We start from the raw sequence: 26,943 nt of genomic DNA on the forward strand, positions 1-26,943 counted from the left end.
AGACATATGGAATCTTCACATATGGCAGTGTACACATGGATGTGTATGATTCTTCCTTTAGCTGTGCACACCTTTTTTTTTTCCTTGAGGGGGTATCATATAATGTAACCCAAGTGTATCAAAAATTTAGTTGCCTAATGAATTGTGTAATATTTTCTGTAAGCATTGTGTCACAAGGAAACAGAATATTTGTGAAAATGTGTTGAGAAATATTAAGATGACAGATGGCTGAAGAGTCATATAAGGACAAGTGGTTTCATCATCAGGACAGGTTGCCTGAGGTTTTGCTCATTGTGAAAAGTTTTAGTTATGCTTTTTTCCTCCTTGGGAAAACTGGGTTTCAGGCCTTGGAAGACTATGCATTTTGCTTGTGTGGTGCTAACAAACACCAAAGCAGAACACTGTGTCCATTGTGACAGCTTTGGGTGAGGACAGCAGCAACAAGATATTCAGGAAGAAATGTCAGAAGAACAGAAGGGGTAGGTTGGAGGCCGTAAATCCTTAGAATACAGATGGGATAGATACATTCACATTGAGATGTTCCAGAAACTGAAGTGAATAAGATGACCCAGCTGGAAGCTACACAGGGAAAGAGCAGCAGCCAAAAAGGGTTCATTTATCACTTGGGTCTTCCCTACCTCAGCAATATTTGTCAAATGCTAAATGTATAGGAGACAATGTACTTCTAGTTTCTTGAGTAGTGTACATACTGCTATATAGGTGTGGAATCTATACTATTTGTACTATAATTTGTGCTTTGTTTGAAAACATTCCTTCCTCAGCATTATTCCTGAAAGCAAGGCTGGATAATCAAAGGGGAACATAAGTGAGTTGCTCTCCACTTCTCCCTTTGTTGGGAGTCTGTCCTCCCATTTGTCATCATTGCCTGTGTGAGATGTAGACCCATTATCAACACTGTCCTGGGCTCAGACCATAGCACAAGCAATATGAGCCATGTGTGAGTGTGTGTGTGCTCCCTTCAACAGAGAATGGAAGATTGCCTCACAACCACAGGTGGTTGTCATGGGTCCATAAGAACAGCAGGGCAGTTTAGAATCCAGGAACTGCTCCTTGGCTGCTGACACTTTTGCCTTCATCATCAGAAGCCTTCAGGCATCATCTGATCCCATTCTGGGAAGCCAGAAGGTGGCAAGACAGGACTTCTAAAGTATGAAGGAGCACTAGAATGCTTTTAAGGCTTCAGAGTACAGGTATGCGTGGGTGTCCTCTTGCTCTGATGTAATGGTCCAGGTACTAACAATTTTTTCAAAATTCTCCTTCCATTGCCTGGAACAATAGTGAGCAAAACAAGTTGTCAGAGAGAGGCCTCCTACCACAGTGGGAGACCTGATAGCCTTCACTGTGGCTCAGTGGTAAAGTATCTTCTTTGCATACAGGATGCCCCAAGTCCAATCCCCAGCATATCCTGTATCAAGTATCTAGTGGTGTGAAATACCTGAGGCTCTGGATTAGGGATGGGTAGACTAGTCCATAGACCAAAGTTCATCATGAGCTAGGGCCCAGTTCATGGTCCATTTGCCCAGTCTGTGCATTTGTTGTTTTGAAGGACTGCTCATAGACCACATTTTTTTTAGGCAATCAATTTGATCCTCTGGGGCAGTCCATGGGGAGCGACCTCAGGAGGGGGCCCACTTCTGGATCCCACCACTGCTATGGCATGATGCCAATGAGATCAGGAAGTATTTAAATGCCTTCTGAGCTCAGTGGCATCACACCACAGGAGTGGCATGACCCAAAAGTGGGCTGAATCCACTTCCGGGTTCCCATGGGCCTCACAAACCATGAACTGGTTCATAGACTGGAAAAGTCCATGAAAGTTCATGGTTCATTAATTTCATGACCAAAGAACCTCCACAGACCTCAATTTTTTTCTGGTCTGTGCCCACCCCCACTCTAGATTGCTACCAATCAGGATGATACACCAAAGGTCTAGATCAGTATAGGGCAGTTTCATTTGTTTGTTACCCATCCCACTGATTATGGAATTTTGAAGAGGTTTGTAAATGTGTGCTAGAAATTTCAAATCTGAAACAGTAGAAACAACTGACACTCTCTATGGGGAGCATTTCTCTCCCTTGTGCATTCTTGAATCACATCTGTTATGAATTTGTGCTTATTTTCTGCATACAGAATTTTGTGCAAAAGCCTCAAAGATTGCACCTCTCTCAATTCGTAGTCTTTTGATACCCAAATTCCTCTGTTCACTTTGCTGACTGAGAATTCACTTTATGCATCTGAGCAAATGGGCTACATCCCTATAATTACTCTGTTCCTTAAACTACCACCAAGACTCTTTTTGTGTTGTTTTTCCTCTATTGGAAGATTACCATGTTCAAACTGAGGCTTATTCATATACATGCATGATTGTGTTCATTGCTTACCTCCTAAAATACTAGGATAATGCATATTTTAGAACACCTCATGATATTTATTTATTTTCTTCATGATCCATCCTTTACTGAAATAGTGTTTCCATTGGTGCCTATTGTTAAAAACTCAGTACATATTTTAAAAATGAAAAAGAAGCCTAACCAAAAAACAAAACAAAAGCTAAAGCTAAAATACCAGCAAACTCTAAAAACAGATAAAGCAAGCCAAAACATGAGAATCAAATTTAGAGAGAAAATCCCATTAAAAACAAACAGTAAGTAGGATTTCACAAAATAGCTACAGTGATTCAGCTGACCTTTTCACACATAACTTTCTCTTGTTTTACTTTGGGGAAGTATTTAAGACTTAATGCGGAAGCAAACCTCTGAGTGACTGCCAAGGCTTTTGTGAAGAGCTGGTTTGTCCTGAATGTCCAATCAGCTGTGGGAACCAAGGTTGCTTAGCACTTCATAGAATCAAGACCTCAAGACACAAAAGCAAACTGAGCTGTGGCTTTCTGGGATGCGGTGTGGAAATAAATAAGAAACATGAAACCAACACAGTTTTGTTCCACCTCAGTAATTGCTGTGGTTCTAGCTAGCAAGCAGCCCTGCGTTGGTGTAGCTGCCCCTTGGCCAACAGACTGGTGAGTGCATTGGGGACCCCCAGAGCTAACGACCGAAAAGCCTGGTGAGTGCATTGGGGACCCCCAGAACTAACAACAAAAAAGTCTGCATTTAGGAAGGAAGGCTTAACGACCGAATAATAATGAAATGTTACATTCCTATGTGTATTTTGCACAGCTGAGAATGAGCAAGCTGCCCTCTTGAGGTTTTATTTCTCCCCTTGTAAAGTGCATAAGTGGAGACCTATAAAAACAAAATTAAGTCTGTAATTTTAATTTTTATGCCATCTTTGTTCAGGCTCATTGTACCACAGCATCCTGGCTACATTTCCCAAGCTGATATATTTGCAAAATAATGGGAGATTGTTGGGAGGGGAATACAAAGATTCTTCTTTGTGTGAAAAAGACACTATATTCTGCTTGTGCAAAAAGGACACTACATTCTGATGTTTTAGCATGTTAACAATGCTGAGTCTCTTGCTGAGGCTTGAGGTCAGTGTGGCCCTCCTAAGCAGCTCAAGGAATGAAACGGAGATTTTGAGATTGAGTTATATCTGTTCCCTTTTCCTTCCATCTCCCATCCACAAGGCCTCCAGAGGAGAAAGTAGCATAGGAAAGAACATGATATACAGAACTACGAAGTGTGGGATTCTTGGGGCCCATGGTGCAAGAGGGAGAGAGAACTGAACTACAGAGGTATGAGAAAGGCATTAAAAGTGTGGCATAGGAAGAATTGCTGGGAAAGGCAAAGAATTGGGAGCTGTCTTAGACCTCAAGTGATAAGGTTGATGCTTCCTTGAGTCCCATGATGGAAGAAAGGTCAGAATAAATATAGCACATCAGTAATGGGAACCCACTGAAACTAAGACACTGGAGACTGCCTGGGAATGCTAAATACCTTAATTTCCATGATGGAACAAAGATGGGTGTTTTTGACAGTCACTATATATCATCATAAAATACCTCCCAGGGCTGTTATGAGGATAAACTGAAGAAGGGTCAAACATGTGCTGCCCTGTGCCCTTTTGAGGGGAGGCAGGTTAAAAATGCAGACAGACAGATAGATTCTTTCTGTGAAGATGGCTGATGTCATGTGAGTTGCCAACTCCAGCTTGGAAAATTACTGGAGACTTGGGGGTGGTACTTGGGGATGGCAGAGTTTAGGGAGGAGAGGAAACTCAGAAGGGATGAATTTAGGGAGAAGCTCAGTCCACCCTCTGAAACTGCCATATTCTTCAGGGAAGCTGATCTGTATAGTCTGGAATGTCCACCTGAAGGCTGGAAACCCTATATGGAGAATCTGTATAGGAACATGGATTGAGACTTTTGGAGACACGTGGAGACTCTCCACATGGTGAGCCATTCTAAATGTTGTGGAGTGAATGTGTAGAAAATTTCCACAGCATGGCATTCTTTCAGCATCCCTCATAAGAAATATATCATTTATAAGCTCTCAGTGCTTAAGTATCAATCATTTTATTGGCACTGGATCAACAACTATGTGTGCATACAAACACATTTTCTAATTTGTTGCAAATCAAACTGTGATATAACCAATCAGGATTTCAAATGCTGTAATCATATTTTGAACAATTGCCTCTCGGCCTCGATAAACACACTGTTGAAAATTAAATATTGCTGGTTGAAGTGGCAGTAAAAAACATTCTATTCATTTAAAAACAAACAAAACAAATATTGGAGTGTGTTGATAGTGACTTGACCTAATGCTATCATTTTTGGTGACCTGCCTCTTACCATTGTTGAATGTATTAAATTATGTATTATTTAGAGCTGTAAAACCCATATATTCTCTGTCAGTAAGAGTTGGTAGTGAGGACTGGAGTTTCCTGTGTTTCAAAAGCCGAATGTACTTTCTTCCAAGAAGTTCCTTGGAAAAAAGAAATCTGGAAAGAAATCAACTCCTTAAATCAGAATATAGATTATAATAAAGTTCCAATTCATCAGCAAAGACTTCTCTGAAAGGGTTTTACGGGGAAACACTTCAAATCCATTGTTATCTAGCAAAACTCCAGAAAGGATCCCACGCTTAGCTTCAGGAATGCCCAGAGATATTTTTCTCACCTGGAGGTTAGGAAGATCTTCTTCACTAACGCTTTGGATTGCCCTTTATACTTGAAGCCTAGAAACAAATTCCTGGCTAAGACATTAGAGATTTTATATTCTCTTTCTGATTCTGACAAATTAGTAAGTGTTCATGCTGTCAGATGTGGATTCCCTTGTCTCCTACTGCCCTACCCACTAGGCAAATCAGAGCAAGTGTGGCTTCTAAGAAAGCAGGCAAATAAAATGATATGTAACTTCTGAGTCTGAAGGAGAATTTTCAGAGATGAACGTTATATCAGAAATTTTAAAATCCTAGGGCTGTGAATATGTTGTAAAGACCAATAGCCATATACAATAAACTTTATTACTTGCTTACTTACTTCAACCACGAACATGGATTGAGAACTCTCAAGACTCTCAGCCTATTGAAATAGGGTCAGCTTGTCTCTTAGGATACTTACCTCACTCCCTTAAGGATGCCTACCTCCAGGTGGGGGCTGGGCTCCAGGGATCTCCCAGAATTACAGCTAATCTCTATACAGAGATCAGTTCTTCTGGAGAAAATAGATGCTTTGAGGGGTGAACTCTATGGCATTGTACCCTTTCCTCCCCAGGCTCCACCCCCAGATCTCCAAGAATTTCCCAGACTGGAACTAGCAACTCTAAATTCTTAAGCTACTGTTTCCCTAAGGTAATACAGGATATCTACTCCTCTATTCCTGCCTCTCCTAGGGTTGCCATCCTCCCGGTGGGGCCTGGAGACCTCCCACTTTTACAACTGATCTCCAGCTCACAGAGATCAGCTCCCCTGGAGAAAATGGCTGCTTTGAAGGGTGGACTCTATGGCATTGTACCATGCTGAGGCCCCTCCCCTCCCAAACCCCACCCTCTCCCAGATCCACCCCCAACATCTCCAGGTATTTTCCAACACAGACCTGGCAAGCCTAAATGGCCCTGAGCTCTATGTACCTATACTAAAGATGTCTGAATTCTTTTCCTTCACCAAGTGAAGCCTGCCTACCTACCTAACCTTCTGATAGAACAAAGCAGTAGACAAGTTCACCTTTAAGACCAATTAAGTTTTATTCAGAATGTAAGCTTTCGTATGCTCTTAAGCAGACTTCATCAGACAAATGGGAATGGAAGCAGCAATTTGTAATATAAGTGGGCAGTGTGGAATCATGGGAATGTTTTTAGCAGATTAAAAGAATCACAAATAGGGATCTGTATTTGTTAGTGTTAGGACAAAACGGCTGAAAAAACACTAGAGGGTGATAAAAAGCAGACTGCTGTTGTAGGGGTGCCATAAATCTAGGTAACATTCTGGCTTTGTTAGTTTAAATAGAGGGCATGGTTACTCAAGAGATTATAACATCCATATAGTTTGCCATAGGATGGGTTGGTATATGCAATAGGACAAACAGCCAATATCCCCCATTTGAGTATGTCAATACAAAAAAACAAAAACAAACCAAATATTCTGATACACTGTTCTAAAAGAGAAATAATATAAGTTAGCCCTTAGAAAAACAGGGTGCATTAAAGTATAGTGGAAGGTGGGTTAGTATATGTAATGAGACAAACAGCCCACATCCCTCATTTGAGCATGTCAACACAAAAAAACATTATTCTGATACACGGTTCTAAAAGAGAAATACATTGGAACACTGTGGATGCACAGCTATACTCAGTGAGAATTGGTTTAGTATATGTAATGAGATTAAAAAAACCCAATATCCCTGTTCAGTCCTGGGGAGGTGTTTGTTCCAAGTTTCATGATAATTTGTAATTCAGCAATTTCTCTCTCCATTCTGTTCTTGAAGTTCCTTTGCAGTAAAATAACTACTTTGAGGTCACCTATTGAATGCTCAGGAAGGTTAAAGTGTTCTCCAACAGGTTTCTCAGTTCTGTAATTCCTGATGTCAGATTTGTTTCCATTTATCCTTTGGCATAGGGTTTGTCCTGTTTGCCCTATGTAGAGAACTGAGGGGCATTGTTGGCATTTAATGGCATATATAATGTTGGAAGATGAACAAGTGAATGAGCCTGAGATGGTATAGTTAATGCTATTAGGCCCAGTGACTGTGCTGTCTAGATGTATGTGACAGTTGGCACTTGGGTTTATTGCAAGCTCTGGTCCTGGTGTTCCCACTCAGATGCAATCTTGTACTGTTGTGGGTGAGGAGCTGTTTGAGATTGGGGGGCTGTCTGTGTGCAAGGAAAGGTTTACTCCCCAGTACTTTTGAAAGAGAGCTGTCACTGTCCAATAGAGGTTGTAAGTTGTTGATGATACGTTGAATTGTTGAGAGTTGTGTGTGACCACTAGTGGTGTTTTGTTATTGTCTCTTTGGGCTTTGTCTTGTAACAGGTTTTCTCTGGGTATCATTCTGGCTTTGTTAATCTGTTTCTTGACTTCATCAGGTGGGTACTTTTGTTCCAAAAAGGTTTTCTGTAGATCCCTCAGGTGAGAATCTCTGTCAGTAGGATTGGAGCAAATGTGGCTGTAGCATAGAGCCTGGCTGTATACAATGGATCGTTTGGGATGTTTGGGATGGTAGCTGGAGGCATGCAGGTATGTTTGTCGGTCAGTAGGTTTCCTGTATGAGGTAGTGTCTATGCATCTCTCATGTATTTTTATAGTGGTGTCCAGAAAATGTATTTCTTGCATAGGCTGATTCATTGTCAGGTTGATGGTAGGATGAAAGTCATTGAATGCTTGGTGGAATGCATCCAGGGCTTCTTTATCATGTGTCCAGACCATAAAGATGTCATCAATATAACACAGGTATAAGGTAGGTATGAGTGGGTGGGAGTCTAGGAAGTGTTGCTCCAAGTCAGCCATAAAGATGTTAGCATATTGTGGTACCATGTGGGTGCCCATGGCTGTACCATTGATCTGTAGGAAAAGTTCATTGCCAAACCTGAAGTAGTTATGGGTGAGAACAAATGATAGTTTTCCTGTTTCTGTCATTTTCCCAAGCCCTGTCTGAGGTGATGACAGACATTCCCTCCATTTAGTTCTTCTCCCTCACTCCCAAGGATCCCACAAACTCTCATTGGCTAAAGCCACTTAGTTTCTGTCTACTCCCCCTGTAGGCAGGGATTTGCTGGGATGCATTGAGGGTGGAACTACAGGCTGTCCTTCATACCCTTCTACCGAAGGGGATCAGGGGTCTAAATACAGTCATGCTTATATTTGCATGGGTTTTACTGCTGAGTAGTGACCATTTCTGCTGCTGGAGAAGCATTCCTTGTGTGAATAAATGAGGGAGTGATCTTCAGTGACTTAGGAGGGATTCAGATACTGATGATGATGGTGATGATAATTGTTTGAATCCCAAATCAACTTACCTTCTATTCTGAGTTTTTCAGATGAAAAAAGGCTGTCTGATACTATCTCTGCTGTATTTTAGGCACTAGCTGCCCTGTTTGTTTTAGTTTCTATCCTTTCCTTATTGTCTCTGTTATTCTTTACAACCCTGTGCCATTAGTTTTATTTCATAATCCTGAAGGGTATCATGTATACTGTTGTTTTAATTAAAGTTTTAATATTTATGCCATTACTGTAAGTGATAGTGAATGTCAGATGCAGTTCAAACAAAAGATGACACTGGAAGTCATTATATAGTCATATGATCCAACAGTCAGTCAGGCTAAGTGCTAATGAGGCCTAAAGCTAGAGTAGGTAGGAATAGGGTTGTCTGGCAACTGGTGAGAAGATTGAAGGGGTGGAGATGGAGGAATGGTATCTTACAACACTGCAATATAATTTCCAGATGAAAAACCAGAAATGACATCACTGTATTGTGCACCATGCTAAGAATTGTCCAGAACATTCACCATAGAGATCTGGAGAATTCCCATACCATTGCATGTTGTAGTAGCATCACTTTAGTTTTCTTGTCTGGAAATGACATCAAAGAGTCAGTTGATGTCATTACCCTCCACCATTGCCTCTTTGCCACCCCATGGAATACCAGCAGGGAATGAGGAAACACTGGCAGGGATTCCCCTGCCCACAGCAGGAAAATGGTAACCCAATGCATGATGTGGAAGCCAGTCAAACAACAATGGCGGGAAGATTATGGTTGGTGCATTGCCCATTTACCTGGGTTTGAAACTGGGCATACCACCCAATATACCTTTGGTCCATTATTTGCCTCAAATTACCAGATTTCATTTTCTGACTCTTTTGTAGAGCTTTCTAGATATGGACATAGAAGTTTTCTGCCTAATTTATGAGAGGAAACAGGCTTGTTTTGCCTTCCTTTTTTCCAGCTAATGAGGGAAATCATGGCTGTACATAATTGATTTTACACGGCACAGTTGGAGAGGGGGACCAGGATACAGTAATACTCTGAATGCTAACAAGAGCTTTCAGCCTAACCTTTCTTCAAAGCAGGACCCCTTTCCAGTTATATATTACGTACCTTAAAGTATTACTTTTATTGTTTAGTGATATTCCATGGACTGTTTTTCAGCATATGCTTTGATTGGGTAGTCCAATAAAAAGGATATTCAGATTTGGCACATTTGGGATAGGGGTGGAGCAGCAACATAGCCCGCTATTGGCAAGGAGTCTGTATATTTTAACCAGGAACATGGATTGTCATGTCCCTTCCAATGTAGGAGGTAACATCAGGAGAGCCACTTAAGTTGGAGGAAGTCTCTGTAGTAGGGTTGTCAGTAGGCTTCCCAACCCTCCCGCCCTGGCGGAGGACCCCAGGATTTCCACCCTCTTCCCCCGCTCCCCAAAAAACCGGAAGCGGGGGGGAGGGGGAAACAGCGCCAGGGAGCATGGCGAGCCGCCCCATCCCGGAGTGGGCGAGGCTGCCGTGCCGCTGCTGCCCCCGCCCCCTCCCTGCCCACCGCAGCTGCTCCTCCGAGATGGGCCCAGGCTGAGCCCATCTCGGAGGAGCAGCCAAGAGGCGGCAGCAGCGCAGGCAAAACCAGAGAAGGGAAGGGCGGAGGCAAGCCAGGAGCATGGCGAGCCGCGAATCCGGGCCCTTCTAGGACCTGGACTCGTGGCTCACCACACCCCCGGCCCACCTCCACCCCCCTCTGATTCCACCCCAGAGGCGGAGCAGGTGAGGCCACCGTGCCGCTGCCACCCCCCCCACCGCCCCACCGCAGCTGCTCCTCCGAGATGGGCTCAGCCTGAGCCCATCTCGGAGGAGCAGCCACAGCGAGCAGAGAAGAGGCGGCAGCTGTGCAGCGGTGTCGCCCGCTCTGAGACAGGGCGGCTCGCCACGCTCCCCGGCACCGTTTCCTCCCCTCCCCCTAGCTCCACCCCAGTGTCTCCTGGCTCCACCCCCAAAGTCCCCAGATATATCTGGGATTGGACTTGGCAACCCTAGTTGTCAGCCTCCAGGAATAAGAACTGATTTTCACATGGCAGTTTCCATGGCATTATACCTCACTGAGACAGACCTCACTGACATCCTTTCCCTTCACAAATCGCAATCCCCCCACCCAGGTTCTAACTTCCAAATCTTCAGGTATTTCCCAACCCAGAGTTAGTAACCCTACTTCTTAGGCTGAAGGAAGGCTACAGCATTTTTGCTGAGTGCTAGGATACAGGCTAGGTTTCAGATAACCAACAAAAGAAAAGCTTGTCTCTCTTCATAATACTAGAATTTTGTGAGAAAGAGATATGTGGGCTCCAGTTGTGTTGTGCGTAAGGTCCTTGAAATATTACAAACATGCAATTCTGGATTGTCACATGGTTAGAGCCATCAAGTTTTTAGGGTAAGAATGCTATAAATGGCAAAATATTCCCCACTCTTGGTCTGTGGAAGACAAAATGGTGGATAGTTCAAGTGATTATTTTGTTCATGTGCATCCCTGGTACCAGTTTGTTAATTGTTAATTCATTTATAGCCTACCTTTCTCCCCTGTGGGAACCCAGAGCAGGCCTGTAGCCATAGTGGGCCTGAGGGGACACTGCCCTCTGGCTTCTAGGTTTAGCCCCCTGACTTCCAGGGGGCCCTCTGGAGCACAACCTGTTTTTTCTTTTTCTTTTTTGGCCATGGCTGAGCTGGCAAAGCAGCAGCAGCAGCCAGAGGCAGGAAAGCTGAGCAGGGCCCAGCGTACTGCAGCAGCAAAAGCAGCAGATGAAGAGGGAGACAATGGGGTGGAAGGTGGAGGGAGCTTCATGGAATGGACTGGGGGGAACAGATGGATCTGCTGACCACAAAGTGTGGGGGTGTGGGAGAGAGACAGGGAAGGAACCCCCCCCCCCTGCTTGCATGTAAGGTGCAGTCCCTTCTTGTCTCCAACGTTTTAGGGTTGACTGCCTCGACTTGGCCTCTTTCAGAGCCTCCAGCTTTTGCCCCTACCCCAGAAAGCTTCTGAGAAGCAGCAAGTCCTGCAGTGTATGGAAAAGGGTGCCCCCCCCCACTTTTTAAAAAGCCACCTGACAAATCCTGGCTACAGCCCTGACCCAAAGTGGCTCATGTCATATTTCTTGCCTCTATTTTATCTTCAAAATAACATTGTGAAGTAGGTTAGGCTGACAAAATGTGACTGGCTCAATGTTACCCAGCAAGCTTTTAATGCATGAGTGGGAATTTGAACCGTGGTCTAGCACTCTTAAATACTACATCCCACTGGCACTTAGATATGAGCACCTGCGTCTATAGCAAGATTGTACAATAAATGGAATGCCTTAACTTTTATATAGCAAGATGATCAATTGACACAGAAGAGGAAACGGTGCAGGAAGGAAAATTAAGATTAAGCATGAAGACAAACCTTGTTGATAAGAGAGTTTATGCAGAGCAACAAGTTCACAAGGGAGCACATAGTATAAGCATCTGTCAAGGATCCTTTAGGTAATAAATCTGCAGTGTGTTTTTCTAAGTCCATATCTTTCTTGTGAGCTTATCCGGCATTATGAACATTTGTTACTCTGTCTGCTAGTAGCTGACACTTATTTTTATTAATATTTAACACATGCAATTTCAATTCTACAACAGTGCTTATAAATAGGGAAGTATAAACCAACATATTCATATTTATCACAGTACGTAATAATCATATATAAACAAAAAGATATTCAAATCCTTACCATATCCATTCAGAGTGTTTCAATCCCTAATACCATCTGAAGAAACACTGTCTTCCATTGTACCTACAAGTTTACTACAATTTAGGAATAAGTACATGGAGAGTTTTGTACATGGGACTGAAATTGCTATCTCAGTGCTTCAGACCTGTGATCAACTGAATCCAGCATTCTTTCACATAGTGCCAACCAGGTGCCCCCAGAAGGCTTACAAGCATGGCATGGAGGTCCATCCCCGCTTATTGTTGCCATCCCCAAGTACTGGCATTCAGAGAATTCCTATCTATTGATTCCTGGATTACTGGCTATTCATGGACATAATATCCTTGTATTTGTCTAATCCCCTTTAAACTCACACTTGTCCATCAAGTGTCCATCATCACTACACCCTTTGAAAGGTCATTCCACAAGTTAATTACACTTTGAGTGAAGAATAACTTTATTTTGTTTGTCCTAAATCTTCTGCTCTACAGCTCCAGCATTATAAGAAAGTGAGGGAAAAGTTCTCTTGACCCACTTACTCCATCCATGAACCCCATGAGATCCAGTGAATCACAGCCGTTGGCATCGTAGAATCTTACATCCAATGAAGTCAAAATTGCACGGATGGTCAATTACAAAAAGAGATGCACGTTAAAAATTTGCCTGGTAAAACAAACTTTTGTCCTCTTTTTCCCTTTAAAAGGAACAACAATAGAATAACTGGTGGATGAACCAATTCTTAAACAGCTCAAAAATTCCCAGCACTTCACATGTTTTTGTCTCAGAACAGAAAGCATCCCAAGGTTACACAACTTCATTGAGAAGGGATAAAAAACAAAACCAAACCCTGAAGTATTTTTCCAAGCCTTTGCCAGTGGTTTATGGGAAAGTGTGACATGACAATCAAAAGCTTGAGTTGAACTCACAGCATGTTTTGGAAGATTTCAAAGGGACACCCAGCCCCCCAATTTCAAATGTCTCAAGTTATTTTCTTTTTGATTTAATCAGATTTCCAGAAAGAAATTATTCTGGAACACAGACTTTTGTGCTGTTTTCTTCATATGTTATGAACAGAATTCTGAATCCAATATCATTGGGTTAACATTCACTCCTGTAAATTTCCATTATGTCAAATGCTGCTGCTGCCATGGCCAATGAGAACAGTATGATTTGATTTACATAAACTCTCTAGATTCTAAATTGGAGGCTTGGTTCTACTAACTATAGCTATGTGAGGCACTTCAGTAGCATTCAGGTCAGAATGAGAGTGGAAGTTGATAGGTCGTGAGGCTTTCCATAGAAATAAAAACTATATTGGCATACTTTCAGGTGTGAACAAATTGCCAACCCAACAGTAAGACTATGACAAATAAATAGGTACTGATGAGAGCTGAGTAGGGTTACTAGGCTCAGCCTGGCAACCATCAGGAGACCAGGGTTGGGGACATGGGATGGAGACATGGGTTGGGGACAAGAAAACCCTAGATGTGATGTCATGCCACTCTAGGAATCACCAGAAACTCCATACAGTTCCCAGGAATTCCTAGACAAGAATGATGTCACTTCCAGGGGAAACCATAAAGGAGTTTTAGCATAGCATTTCTTGTACTTTCTGGAAAAGCATGATGTCACTTTTGGGATTTCCCCTGAAATGACATCATGTCATATTCCAGATGGCAATTTCTTTTCCTCCTGTTGTCACTCAGAGTAGTGGGATATGGCAGTTAGGGATGGTGGATCCCTAGCCTCATAGAAGTCGTGAAAACCATAAAGGTGACATCATCATTTACAAGTAAAATACATATTACAAGTATAAAATTGATATTGTCAAAGAATAGATCTTGACTAAGTTTATGCATTATGTTTATTCAGAGAACCATTCTAGTTCCCTGCCTTTAGTACAGTCATGGGTGGCATCATAAAAAAGGCCTTCTTGGTCATGGCACCAAAAGTAAAGGACTCCCTTCTCAGGGGTATTCACCTATCCCTTTCCATCATTGTCTTCTGCCAATGGGTAAAGTTTTTTTTGTTTGTCCAGCATTCCCTCAGTGATATCAATGATCTTCCTACTCTCTGTTTTAATTGCTGCTTTTTGTTTTTTTTAATGTGTGTGGTAATTTTAGTTTTAATTGCTTTTATTATGTGTTTTTATAATACTTTGTTTTTAAATGGTTAACTGCCTTGGCTGTCCAGATTGGGCAGAAAGGCAGGATATATGGTTTGAAAATAAATAAATAACACTAGGAACAGTTATTCTGGATATAGAAATCCATGCAATTTAGTATTCTTGTTTTATGTGATCAGAGCATGGATCCGTGGCCACAGCAATGTACCAGTAAAAACTGATAAAAGGCACTATATGTCATGGAAGAGACCTGAGCCATAAACTTGGGTCCAGCAGCACCTGAGATTACAAACATTTTTTTTTCAGGAGAAGAGCAGTTCCTCATTACCTAGATAGCTTGTTACTTGATTGGCTTTATCACTCACCAACAACACTGTAGTCTTTTCTAGATGGACCTTCTGTATATTTGGCCCTCATCCATCCCATGACCTTCTCCAAGCATCCATTAACATCTGCAAAAAGTTAAATTGAAATAGCAAACAAGAGAGAGAGAGCAGGTAGCATTACTTGGTCCTTTTGCCTATTTCAACTTCAGGGTTTATTTAATGGGTGTGGGAGCAGGGGGGGGAAAGTTATAGGACGGTTACTGTTTCTAAAGTCGGTGTGTTGCTTTGATTATCTTGACTGTTGAAAACAACATAAAAAGTCTGAAAAAAATCAAAAGGAGCCAGGGTGGCCTAATCTCACCCCATCCTGCCTCACTGGCTGGCTGCAGTAGTAAACAAGGAGGCAGGGAAGCTGTAATAGCTTGGCCATGGCAGTGAAATAGCTAGGCTTTGCTTCTGAAATTAGCAGGGGAAATCTGAAAGAGGAAATGATACCAATTCATTGTTTTAAGTTTTTTTTATCGTTGTTTGCAGTTTCCTTCTCAGAAGGCATCCCAACTCTGAAATTGAATCAAAAATAATCTCTTTTCAAAGGAAACATATCTGGTCCCACCAATGAGTGTGTGAGACCTGTATTCAGTTGTACACCTTAACAATATGTTTCCCAATTAACTATTTACTGTCACCTCCGTGCTGCATGCTCTTTGAAGCCTTGCCGGGGCCGACCCTAGACTGTCTGGCCCCCTAGACAAGGCTAACTTCTGGCGCTCTCCTCCCGCATTGATAACATCACCAAATTATATGAGGGGTGCCCAATTTGGCACCCCCCAAAATAATAATAATAATAATAAGACCACAGATTTATGCCCCACCCTTCTCTCAGAGTCCCAGAGCGGCTTACAATCTCCTATATCTCCTTCCCCCACAACAGACACCCTGTAAGGTGGGTGGGGCTGAGAGAGCTCTCCCAGAAGTTGCCCTTTCAAGGACAGCTCTGCGAGAGCTATGGCTGACCCAAGGCCATTCCAGCATCTGCAAGTGGAGGAGTGGGGAATCAAACCCAGTTCTCCCAGATAAGAGTCCACACACTTAACCATTACACTAAACTGGCCAGCATCCTAGGCAATCGCCTAATTTGCCTAGTGACAGGGCCTTGCACGTTGGAAATTACTTTCAGTACACATGTGCTTCTTGTTTTCACACTGATAGGGACATTTCAGAAGTTTGGGGGGCTTCCTCAGTTTATATATGTCTCAGGTGACAGGCTGGATTCATGGACAACCTTAGCTAATCCAGAGACAGAAAGTCATGTTCTCCAGCTCAGTAGCCCTGAAATCACTTATTGGTTCTTAGTTCTTGCTCAGCTGTACAAGTGAGAACAGAAAGGCTGGTATTAATATGCCATGTTAGGGTTGCCAATCCCCAGGTGGGGGCAGGGGATCCCCCGGGTTGGAGCCCCTCCCCCCGCTTCAGGGTCATCAGAAAGCAGGGGGAGGGGAGGGAAATGTCTGCTGGGAACTCTATTATTCCCTATAGAGATTTATTCCCATAGAAAATAATGGAGAATTGATACGCAGGTATCTGGGGCTCTGGGGGGGGCTGTTTTTTTTTTAGATAGAGGCACCGAATTTTCAGTACAGCATCTTGTCCCTCTCCCTAAAATATCCCCCAAGTTTCAAAACAATTGGACCAGGGGGTCCAATTCTATGAGCCCCAAAAGAAGGTGCCCCTATCCTTCATTATTTCCTATGGAAGGAAGGCATTGAAAAGGTGTGCCGTCCCTTTCAATGTGATGGCCAGAACTCCCTTTGGAGTTCAATTATGCTTGTCACAGCCTTGATCTTGGCTCCACCCCCAATGTCTCCTAGCTCCACCCCCAAAGTCCCCAGTTATTTCTTAAATTGGACTTGGCAACCCTATGCCATGCCTGGACACTCCAAAAGAGTCACACTACATGCCAATCAGTAAGATGCTGAATATCCTTCCTCTCTTATCTGAAGGACAGTTATCCAAAGCTTTATGATTTGTGGAGGGGGAAGCACTCGATCACAGCTTAGGTTTGCTCATTACCTTCAACCCACCTCCATTATAAATATTTGTTCTAAAGTCTTTCCATATTATTAACTTTCCTATCCTGGGGCCTCCTCCTTTGTAAGACATTTCTTCCTTTTAGTCGTTGCTCACACTCACATGACTTTTATTTGTAGTTCTTACATGAACTCTTTTTTGATCCATTCAATAAGAGAAAAAAATAAACAATTATAACCCAAGTATGTTTTTTAATGGGGGATCACTGGCCTTTGGTTGCAGCAAACTTCCTTTTCACACCTCCCATTGCGAAGCTTCTTAAAACATTACAGCTGTTTCCAATTGCTATTTGTTTTTGAAAGACAGCTTATTAAAAATGTCAGTTCATGGGGTGAAGCTGCAAGGGGTGTCTAAAGCCACAGTTACAGCAAAGCATACGGATATTTCCAATAGCTGTGTTCCAAGAAGTATTTTTGGAAGCATGAATGTTATGTTTTTTAATGAAGGCCACATTCTGAGGATACGACACCATATGTCACAATCATTCTTGTACCAAAAAAAGAAAAGGAAAGTATGTTAGGCTTTTAAGTGTTTTGGAAAAGTGTTTTTGAGTGGCTGAAGAATTTTGATCTTTTAGTATCGCCTAACATTATGTACTACACACCATGTGACAGATTCTTCACAGATCCTTCGCTTTGAGAAGAAACAAAATACAAACTGCTACAGTTTGCCAGCACTTGCAACTCACTTTGTAAAGGAATGATCCTAAGCAGGTCTGTCTACTACTAAATCCTATTTTATTCAATGGAACTTACTCCCGGGACACTGCTCTTAGAATTGCCATTCAAAGGTGTCATGGAAATAATTAGGCATGTAAGACTGCATATTGTGTTATAGTAATGAAAAGGAAACAGTGGTTGCCATATAGCTGTTGGTTCACACTGGGACTTTACCACTGAGAGCTTTACCACCCACCGTTGAATGAAAGCACAACACATGACCTGGGCTAAACTAGGAACTTTATTAAATATACCTAATCTTCAACTTATTTAACTTTTAAAGCATGGGTTACCACAGGCTTGCAGAGCAAGCCTCCTCAGCTAGGCAATACTACCCCGGCTCAGAATCAGGTTTGTAATTTCTCCGGAACAGCATGCACTTGTGTGCCTAGAGGGGATGGAGGTGCACAGTACCTGCCCCGATTGTTCAGATGTAGAGCTTGTCAAATGCTCCCCACAACCCTGAGGAAGCCCTCACTGGGCCGCCCTGACTGTATAGCCGATAGGTGCCCAGCTTGATAATGCTCCCCTATCACAGATATCTCGAGGTGCTTACCAATTTAACATCCTTTAACCTGGGCTTTCCCTGCCAGCCTAGCAAGGGCCTAACTAGAAAACCAGGCCTAATTATACACCTCCCTAAAAAGACCATGTGGAGCTGGTGAAAAAAGATACCACCTCAGTGCCAATTCCAGTGAGAACCCAGAAATTCCTGCTCAGCCCCATATGGGTGGCCAACTAATCCTGCAGGGTCTCAGAAAAGGGAGGGGGGAGCTCTTGCTATGCTGCTGGTCAGAGGAAGACTGCCACTTTGCCATTGGCTTTTCTCCCCACACATTTTTCCCTTCAAACTGGGGTGAGGGGTAAATGCTGGCTCCTGTACAATTAAGTGGAAACCAGTCATGGGCTTGGTCTATTCCTGAAGAGAGTAAACTGGTGCACCATTGAATCTGTAGAACACACTATGCTACTTTTTGAATACAACTAAGTAATACCACTTTTTAATGCCGTCCTCATTTTATACCACCACCCACAAACACATAAACAAAACTAGTCCCAAAATGAATTGCTTCTAGCTAGCCCTGCTTGCTGCTTTTCTGTCCGTATGGAATTTATAACATATAAGAGCATTCAAAATAATTCCATTCTACCCCACCCCCCACCCCCACACACCTGCGGTCTGAAGTAGTATATTTCAGCGACTTGGCAACTTTACTTCAGGATGGTTTCCTCAGGTTGTGGGTTGAGTTTCTTTGCCACATATTTCTGATGGCCCACTCCACTTTTGCTGAAACGCCACATTTTTCAATGAGTTGTTTTAGATGTGGCAAAACAATGGCAAAATATTAGGTATTTCAAACTTTCATGTGGTAAATATAACATGTAAACTAAATCGCCTTCAGGGGGAGGGGGTATTAGCATTGGTAACAAAGCTATTGCTAGCAGAGACGGATTAGCAATTATGCTAAGGCAAATAGGGACTTTGACATGGTATAGTTATACTGAATGGTTTGGAGAATGGTGTTTTGTTCCTTCCCATGCTTCTATTTGACCAGAACACAGGTTTTAAGTCTTCTCAAGTGTCAGTGATTATGGGGAGTACTGTCATTTAAGAAAAAAAAAAAGATTGTTTCCCCTACTTGTCTGTAATGTTTCAGAATCTCAGCTTTTATAAATCATGTAGAACTTCAAACATCTGAATATCCCTAATGCATCCTCAGGGTCCTAGATTATAAAATTAATTATAGGTCTGTCCTTCAATTTGTCAGTGCTTGTAAGTAACATGTAGCTCCTGGATAGCTTAGTGATTTTATACTCTTGTTTTAAAAGATTAGTGGTCCCGTGGAGCAGAGTGGTAAAGCAGCAGTACTGTGGTCTGAACTCTCTGCTCTTGATCTGAGTTCGATTCCAGTGGAAGCTGGATTCAGGTAGCTGGCCCAAGGTTGACTCAGCCTTCCATACTTCCGAGGTCAATAAAATGAGTACCCAGCTTGCTGGGGGGAAAGTGTAAAAGACTGGGGAAGGCAATGGCAAACCACTCCGTAAAAAAGTCTGCCGTGAAAACATTGTGAAAGCAACGTCACCTCAGAGTTGGAAACGACTGGTGCTTGCACAGGGGACCTTTACTTTACTTTACTTTACTTTACTTTACTTTGCCTTACTTTTCTCTACTTTTCTCTACTTTACTTCACCTCACCTCACCTCACCTTACTTCACTTCACTTCACTTTACTTCACTTCACTTTACTCTACTTTACTTCACTCTACTTTACTCTACTTTACTTTACTTTGCTTTACTTCACTTCACCCCACTTTACTTTACTTCACTTTACTTTACTTCACTCTACTTCACTCCACTTTACTTCACTTTACTTTACTTCACCTCACTTTACTTTACTTTACCCCACTTTACTTTACTTCACTTTACTTTACTTCACTTCACTTCACCTTACTTCACTTTACTTCACCTTGCTTCACCTTACTTCACCTCACTTCACTTTACTTCACTTACTTCACTTACCTCACTTTACTTCACTTCACTTTACTTTACTTCACTTCACTTCACTTCACTTCACTTTACTTTACCATACTCTACTTTACTTTACTCTACTTCACTTTACTTTACTTCACTTCACTTTACTTCACTTTACTTTACTTCACTTCACTTTACGTCACTTCACTTCACTTCACTTCACCACACTATACTATACTACACTTTACTTCACTTTACCTTACTTCACCTCACTTTACTTTACTTCACTACACTTCACTTTACTTTACTTTACTTTACTTCACTATACTTTACTTCACTATACTTTACTTCACTTCACTTCACTCCACCCAACTTTACTTCACTTCACTTCACTTTACTTCACCCCACTTGTACTTTACTTTACTTTACTTTACTTTACTTTACTTCACTTTACTTTACTTCACTTCACTTTACTTCACTTCACTTTTCTTCACTTCACTTTACTTTACCTTACTTCACTTTACTTTACTTTACTTTTCTTCACTTCACTTCACTTTACCTTACTCTACTTTACTTTACTTTACTCTACTTTACTTTACTTTACTTTACTTTACTTCACTTTACTCTACTTTACTTTACTTTACTTTACTTTACCTTACCTCACTCTACTTTACTTCACTTCACTTTACTTAACTTTACTTTACCTTACTTCACTCTACTTCACTTTACTTTACTTTACTTTACTTTACTTTACTTTACTTTCCTTTACTTTACTTTACTTTACTTTACTTTACTTTACTTCACTTTACTTTACTCTACTCTACTTTACTTTACTTTACTTTACTTTACTTCACTTTACTTTACTTCACTTTACTTTACTTTACTTTACTTTACTTTACTTTACTTTACTTTACTTTACTTTACTTTACTTTACTTCAACAGATTAGAAGTGGCTAAATGCCCTCACCATTTCTGGTGGACCTGGACCTAGCTTGTTAAGTCTAGAAGTGCATATACAGGAGACCCTTTGCCTCACAAGCCCTGCACTCAGTGCCCCTGTCTTCAGATATAAGGATGGTGGTAACTAAAGACCAAGCCTTTTCCATAGTAGCACCTTGCTTGTGAAATGCCTTTCCACTTGAGGTTCAGCTGGCACCTCTCTTGCTCTCTTATAGAAGCCAGTTAATTAAGGGGTTGATTTTTAATGCCATTTTATAATATTTTTAGTATGAAAACTGTTACTTAAACTGCTCAGTAATCTATGTTTTTATGCTTTGGTAGATGGTGTTTTTTTTTAAAAAAAATCTGGATTTTAACTAATAACTTTTAGTGTTTTGTGTCTTTATTATATTTTATTTTGTCAATTGCCTTGGGCAGGCTCCCTGGAGAGATGACAAATACATTTTGTAAACAAGCAAATGGTGAAATTGGCAAAAACTTGGAGGCAGGGCTTTGCTACCTCCTAGAAGGGGGGTGGGGGTGGGCGGATCCTGCAAATTTTAATAGTGGCACAATGGGAGTAAAAATTCATGAATGGTGGATGTCTGGTGTACAAAGCAGTAGGAAGGAGTAAGTGGAGTTTAGGATCTACATTTCCCTCTCTGTCTTATGTTAAAGAAGCAGTGAGGTGATTGATGACACAGAAGAAGGTAGTCATTTGGGGATAGCCACTGTGGAATGTTTATAAATGCGTAAATGTATATAAACATTTGATCATGCATCCTGCATGCCACAGAATTTGCTGAACTGGTAAGCAGAATTGTTCCAAAGTGACCAATATCCAGAAGTCTAAAGCTCAAGACCAGGCCAGAATATTGTGATGCCAGATTTACAAAGACCAAAGTAATGACAGAATGTGAGGGAAAGGACAGAAAATAAAAATAGTGACAAGCTTTTGGGAGGCAGAAAGAAGATAGTGAGGGATCAAATGCAGTTTGACACACATTGAAAAAATGCTGGATTCCTTCACACCAGAGAATTCAACTGAAACAGGGTTAATGGTCCTCATGTCAAAGATTTTAAATAGGAAATGCCAAGGCTATGTAGAATCTTCAACATACATACTACCATTAAATTGTGGTCCTGTGTTTGTTTAGAGACAGTGCAGCACTGTTGGGAAAATAACAAATAAATTACTTAAAATTAGTTTCAACTGAAGCCTAGAAAGGAACCAATCCTAAGCAGGTCTACTCAGAAGTAAGTACAGTGTCATTCAGTTGGCCTTACTTCCTGGAAAGCATCCTTAATATTGCAGCAAAAATAACTTGGGGGATGCAAGAGGATAAAGTGCTAAAGAGCCTGTGGTTAGAGTTTTGGAGTAGAACTGGGGTTACAAGAGTTCAAATCACCACTCCCTATGTGACCTTGGGCCAGCCTTACCTGTGGGGAAGATCAAAGAGAATAATGCATTCTACCTAAGCTCTTTGAAGGAAGAGTGGTATTAAAAATATAATAAATAAATAGTATTTGTGTCTTCTTTTTTTAAAAACTAGCATGCTATAGAATCTAAAATATCAACATTATTCCCTTTGATGTTTTACACAGGTTATAAATGAAGAAAGAGAGAAATTTGTGTCTCTTAAATTAATGACACAGTCCCAACTCAAGAAGCATGGCTGAATCCAGTGATAGCTGCAGGCTGTTCAACATGGAAGGGAATAAACTCAATCACTCACAGAGTTACCAAGAAAACACTTCAGCAGAGATAAAAAGAATGAAAAAACGATTTCTCCAGAAAGATGGAAGCTGCAATGTGTATTTCAAACACATCTTTGGGGAGTGGGAGAGCTATGTGACTGATATTTTTACCACATTAGTGGACATCCAATGGCGTCATATGTTTGTGATCTTCTCATTGTCCTACATTCTTTCCTGGTTGTTCTTTGGCTTAGTGTTTTGGCTGATTGCTCTGCAGCATGGAGACTTATCACCTGATGATGAAAAAAAGCCTTGTGTTGATAATGTTCACAGTTTCACAGGGGCTTTCTTATTCTCCCTAGAAACCCAGACAACCATTGGCTATGGATCCCGTTGTGTCACTGAAGAATGTTCTTCAGCAATTCTGACAGTAGTCCTACAGTCAGTGTTAGGGTGTATCATTGACACATTCATCATTGGAGCTGCATTGGCAAAAATGGCCACTGCCCGAAAGCGAGCTCAGACCATCCGCTTCAGCTACTATGCCACAATAGGTTTAAGAGACGGCAAACTCTGCTTGATGTGGCGAGTAGGAGATTTCCGACCTAATCATATGGTAGAAGGCACAGTGAGAGCCCAGGTCTTGCGATATGTGGAAGATAGAGTGGGGAGGATGACAATGGAATACAAAGATTTGAAACTATTAAATGACCAGATCATTGTTGCTACGCCAGTGACAATTGTACATGAAATTAACCAGGACAGTCCATTGTATGATCTGGACAGGAAAGCTCTGGCTAAAGACAACTTTGAGATCCTGGTTACATTTGTCTACACTGGGGATTCAACTGGAACATCACATCAGTCAAGGAGTTCATATGTACCTCGAGAAATACTTTGGGGGCACAGATTCAATGATGTCTTGCAAATGAAGAAGAAATACTACAAAGTCAACTGCCTCCAGTTTGAGGAGACCACTGAGGTTTATGCTCCTTATTGCAGTGCCAAGCACCTAGATAGGAAGGAACAAGAATACACAACTTCTGAAAAGGCAAACGATGGAGAACCTGGAACATCGTCTTCAGGAGTCAGAGTCCGATCATGTAGTGCTGATGCTTTCCTTACCCATTTTGAAAGTTCTGAAGATTCACCTCTAACGACTAAGCAAGCTAATGAAGCAGAGCTACCCTATGACAAAGCCTTTGTGACTTTAAGTAGAATTTCAATGGAATCCCAGATCTAGAGATCAATTGAAATGACTTCTGCTTCTTTTGACAATGCTGCAGCAGTTTTCATATTCATAGGTTTTAACTAGGTACTTAAAGACATGATCCTCAAATGACAAAATGAACAGATTCATTCACTTCATCTGGACTAAGGGCCAGACTAGACATGATGGCTTTGCATCCACCATGAAGCCATCATTGCCATTTTAAGTTGATCTTAAAATGCTGCATGCAACACGGTGGGGTGAAGCACTCATTTCCTCTGCCCTGTGCCTTTTCACGTGCCAAAATGGCCATATCCTCCTACTGCTGTTTCATTCTTTGCAAAGATGTGAGCAGGGGCAGGGGGATAAAAGTACCTCAGGCTGTGTTATTGCAGGATTGGATTCTTTTTTTTTAATAGTTTTAAATAAGATACAAAAAGGGAGAGAGAGAGAAAACAGGAATAACACCACTCTACAAGAAAGACAAAAGTTAACATAGAAAGTAAACTAAATTACTAACATAAAGAACAAAGTAATAAAAAATAAATATAATACAAAGAAATATTGTTGAATCAAAGTATTGACAGAGGAATTAATAAACAGCACGTTTTGGAAGTTTATGTTACAGATATAGCTAAGAGAAGAATTACATGATTACCGTTTCACAAACATTTTTTTTATTATATTTGTTACTTATTTTTGTAAGGCATACTGGGGTAATATACCATCAATGTAATAGTTTCATAGTTCTCCCTATCGATACAGTTTTCCTTGTTTGAGTCATCCATAATCTATTCCATACATTTTGTTCTATTTCTCTCCCAAGGTCATTTTCCATATTGTTTTGAAACCATTTGAAGTATTTGCATTTATTTTGACTAAATGAGAATATATTTTAGAGATCATTCCCTTAGCATTATTCATAAGTTCTTCATTAGGATTTATTCAAATTTCACCATCCTTTTGGTCATAGTTACCCTTACTGTAGGATTTACGATTAAATGGTGTAATTGATGAAGAAGGATCCAGTTTCCTAAATTGGGTTCTCATTTTTTAGATTTTTAGATTATTTTAAAATGGCAGCAGCATCTTTGCTGCTGACACAAGGATGTTTTCATGTCTAGATTGGCCCTAACAATTGTTTCTGCAGATGCCTTATATTGTTCATCTCTTTTAAGATTGTCCCTGTGACAAGTCATACAATTTTGTTATCGGTAACATTATTTTCAAAACAATCGTCATCAGATGCATCACTGGACAATGTCTTATTTGGTAGGAATATCAAAGTTGCCTGGCCACTGAATTTAAGTTTAAACTGGCTCATTCCTATTTAAGCCTATGATCAGGGGTGTCGAACTCATTTGTTATGAGGGCCAGATCTGACATAAATGAGACCTTGAAGGGCCGGGTTGGGTTGGGTTGGATCGAGCCATGTTGGGCTGGGCCATGTGTGTACCAATTTCAGATTAAGTAGCAGAGATATAAACTTTATAAAGGACACAAACACAAATATATATTTTAAAAAACTTAAAACATGCTTAAAACATTAGCATTTGTTGATTTTAAAGGTGCTGTCTTTGTATTTCTTCCATGGGATCCAGGGAACTGGGCAAAGGAAGCTCTGGCTCTTTCCCTCCTTCCCCAGGGACTGGGTGGGGGTAGGCAGGGAGCCTCAGTCAATAAAAGAAAGAGGTTTGGCTCAGTAGCTCAGCTGTGCAATTGAGAGAGCCTGGCAAAGCAAGCTATTCCTCCCCCCTTGATCCCCAAGGGAGGAACCTCAGCTAATGGAGAAAATAGAAGTTTTTCTCTGTAGTTCCTGTGTGATTGAGCAAGCTTTGCAAAGCAAGCTGTTATACAGAAGGAAGCAAGAGAGAGGGAGAAGGAAGCAGATGATAGCCAGTTGCTTGGGGGCCTGATAGGAGCTCACCAGGGGCCTGATTTGGCTCCCAAACTGCATGTTTGACACCCCTGATTTAAATAGAGCAATATGGAATTGTGTTTTGAATCTGTTTAAATACATCCATGATGTGGAATGGTATAGCCAGGGCTTTTTTTTTTTTGCAGCAGCAGGAACTCCTTTGCATATTGGGCCGCACACTCCTGATGTAGCCAATCCTCCTGGAGCTTACAGTAGGCCTTGTAAGAAGAGCCCTGTAAGCTCTTGGAGGATTGGCTACATCAAGGGTGTGTGGCCTAATATGCAAAGGAGTTCCTGCTACAAAAAAAGCCCTGGGTATAACATAGCCTGATCTCATCAGTTCACAGAAGCTAGACAGAATCAATACTTGCTTGGTGTCACCACAGAAAACTTTACAGAGGAAGGCAATGGCAAAAAAAAAAAAACCCTTTGCCTTGACAGCACTTTACACAAACATCTCCAAGTACTGAATACTGATAATTTAAATTGGTCTCAAACACATTGCCGCCCTGAGCCATTCGTGGTAAGGGCGGGATATAAATCTCAAATAAATAAATAAATAAATTGCAAAATTGCAGATTTGTGCATTTCAGCATAACTTATTCGCGTGCCCCTACATCCAAATTACACCCACCCCCACCACTCTGCCTTTTTAAAGAGAGTCTTCTGTATGCTGAATACATTTTTTCTTTTTAAAAATCAGATTAATCACTTTCTTTTGTGAAGAAAATATTTTGGGTTCAGCCTAAATAATTAAATAAAAATGTTATTTTCCACAACTTTTTAAAAAGCTTCTGAGTTTGCCAAAGTTATTCCAAGCACTTTATTTGTTTTTACTTTGTGTTGATTAATGATTTAATTGCTACTTATTTGTTGTAATAATGTATAATCAATCACAGTTAACTCTCTGGAATATGTTTAAAATACATTTTTGCAAGCCTGAAAAAAGGATTTGGAGGTAATGATGTTAAAAACTGTTATATTAAAATGATATATACATCCATTTCCTCCTACTATTTTGCATCTTCTTTCAATTTGTTTTTCATAGATAGAAAATAGGCTCACTTGCTTTTCTCTCCATCTGTTTCTGGTCTGCAGTTCTGAAACTTCAGTCCTTAATACTTGTACTAGTCTAGTGAGTGGCAGACATTGCTTGGTTGTCTTTCTTTGAACATCTTCAGACTAGCTTTAGGTGACTTTTGTTCTTCCCAAATTCCACTGCTTTGTGTTCATGTATGGACAGCCCATAAACCATTTCATTACTGCACTTCGACAGACTCAGCACGATCCTACTATTAACACTCATTGTTCATTTCTGAT

General features: G+C 41.1%; 1 protein-coding gene across 3 annotated transcripts in view; it reads left to right on the plus strand.

The window, feature by feature from the left end:
- Window positions 1-23,865, plus strand: part of KCNJ16 (potassium inwardly rectifying channel subfamily J member 16) — an 89,787-nt gene extending 65,922 nt beyond the window's left edge. The window contains exons 1-2 of one of the 3 annotated variants that reach the window (XM_060252959.1): window positions 2,915-3,037; window positions 22,403-23,865. In XM_060252959.1, the coding sequence (XP_060108942.1) occupies window positions 22,470-23,738 (1,269 nt within the window). In that variant the 5' untranslated portion in view covers window positions 2,915-3,037; window positions 22,403-22,469 and the 3' untranslated portion in view covers window positions 23,739-23,865. Of the gene's footprint in view, window positions 1-2,914; window positions 3,082-22,402 lie in introns of those variants that run through there. The other 2 variants (XM_060252960.1, XM_060252961.1) reach the window with 2 other exon arrangements.
- Window positions 23,866-26,943: the final 3,078 nt, after the last annotated feature.

This window comes from Heteronotia binoei, chromosome 13 (genome assembly GCF_032191835.1).
Source record: "Heteronotia binoei isolate CCM8104 ecotype False Entrance Well chromosome 13, APGP_CSIRO_Hbin_v1, whole genome shotgun sequence".
Classification (NCBI taxonomy): Eukaryota; Metazoa; Chordata; class Lepidosauria; order Squamata; family Gekkonidae; genus Heteronotia; species Heteronotia binoei.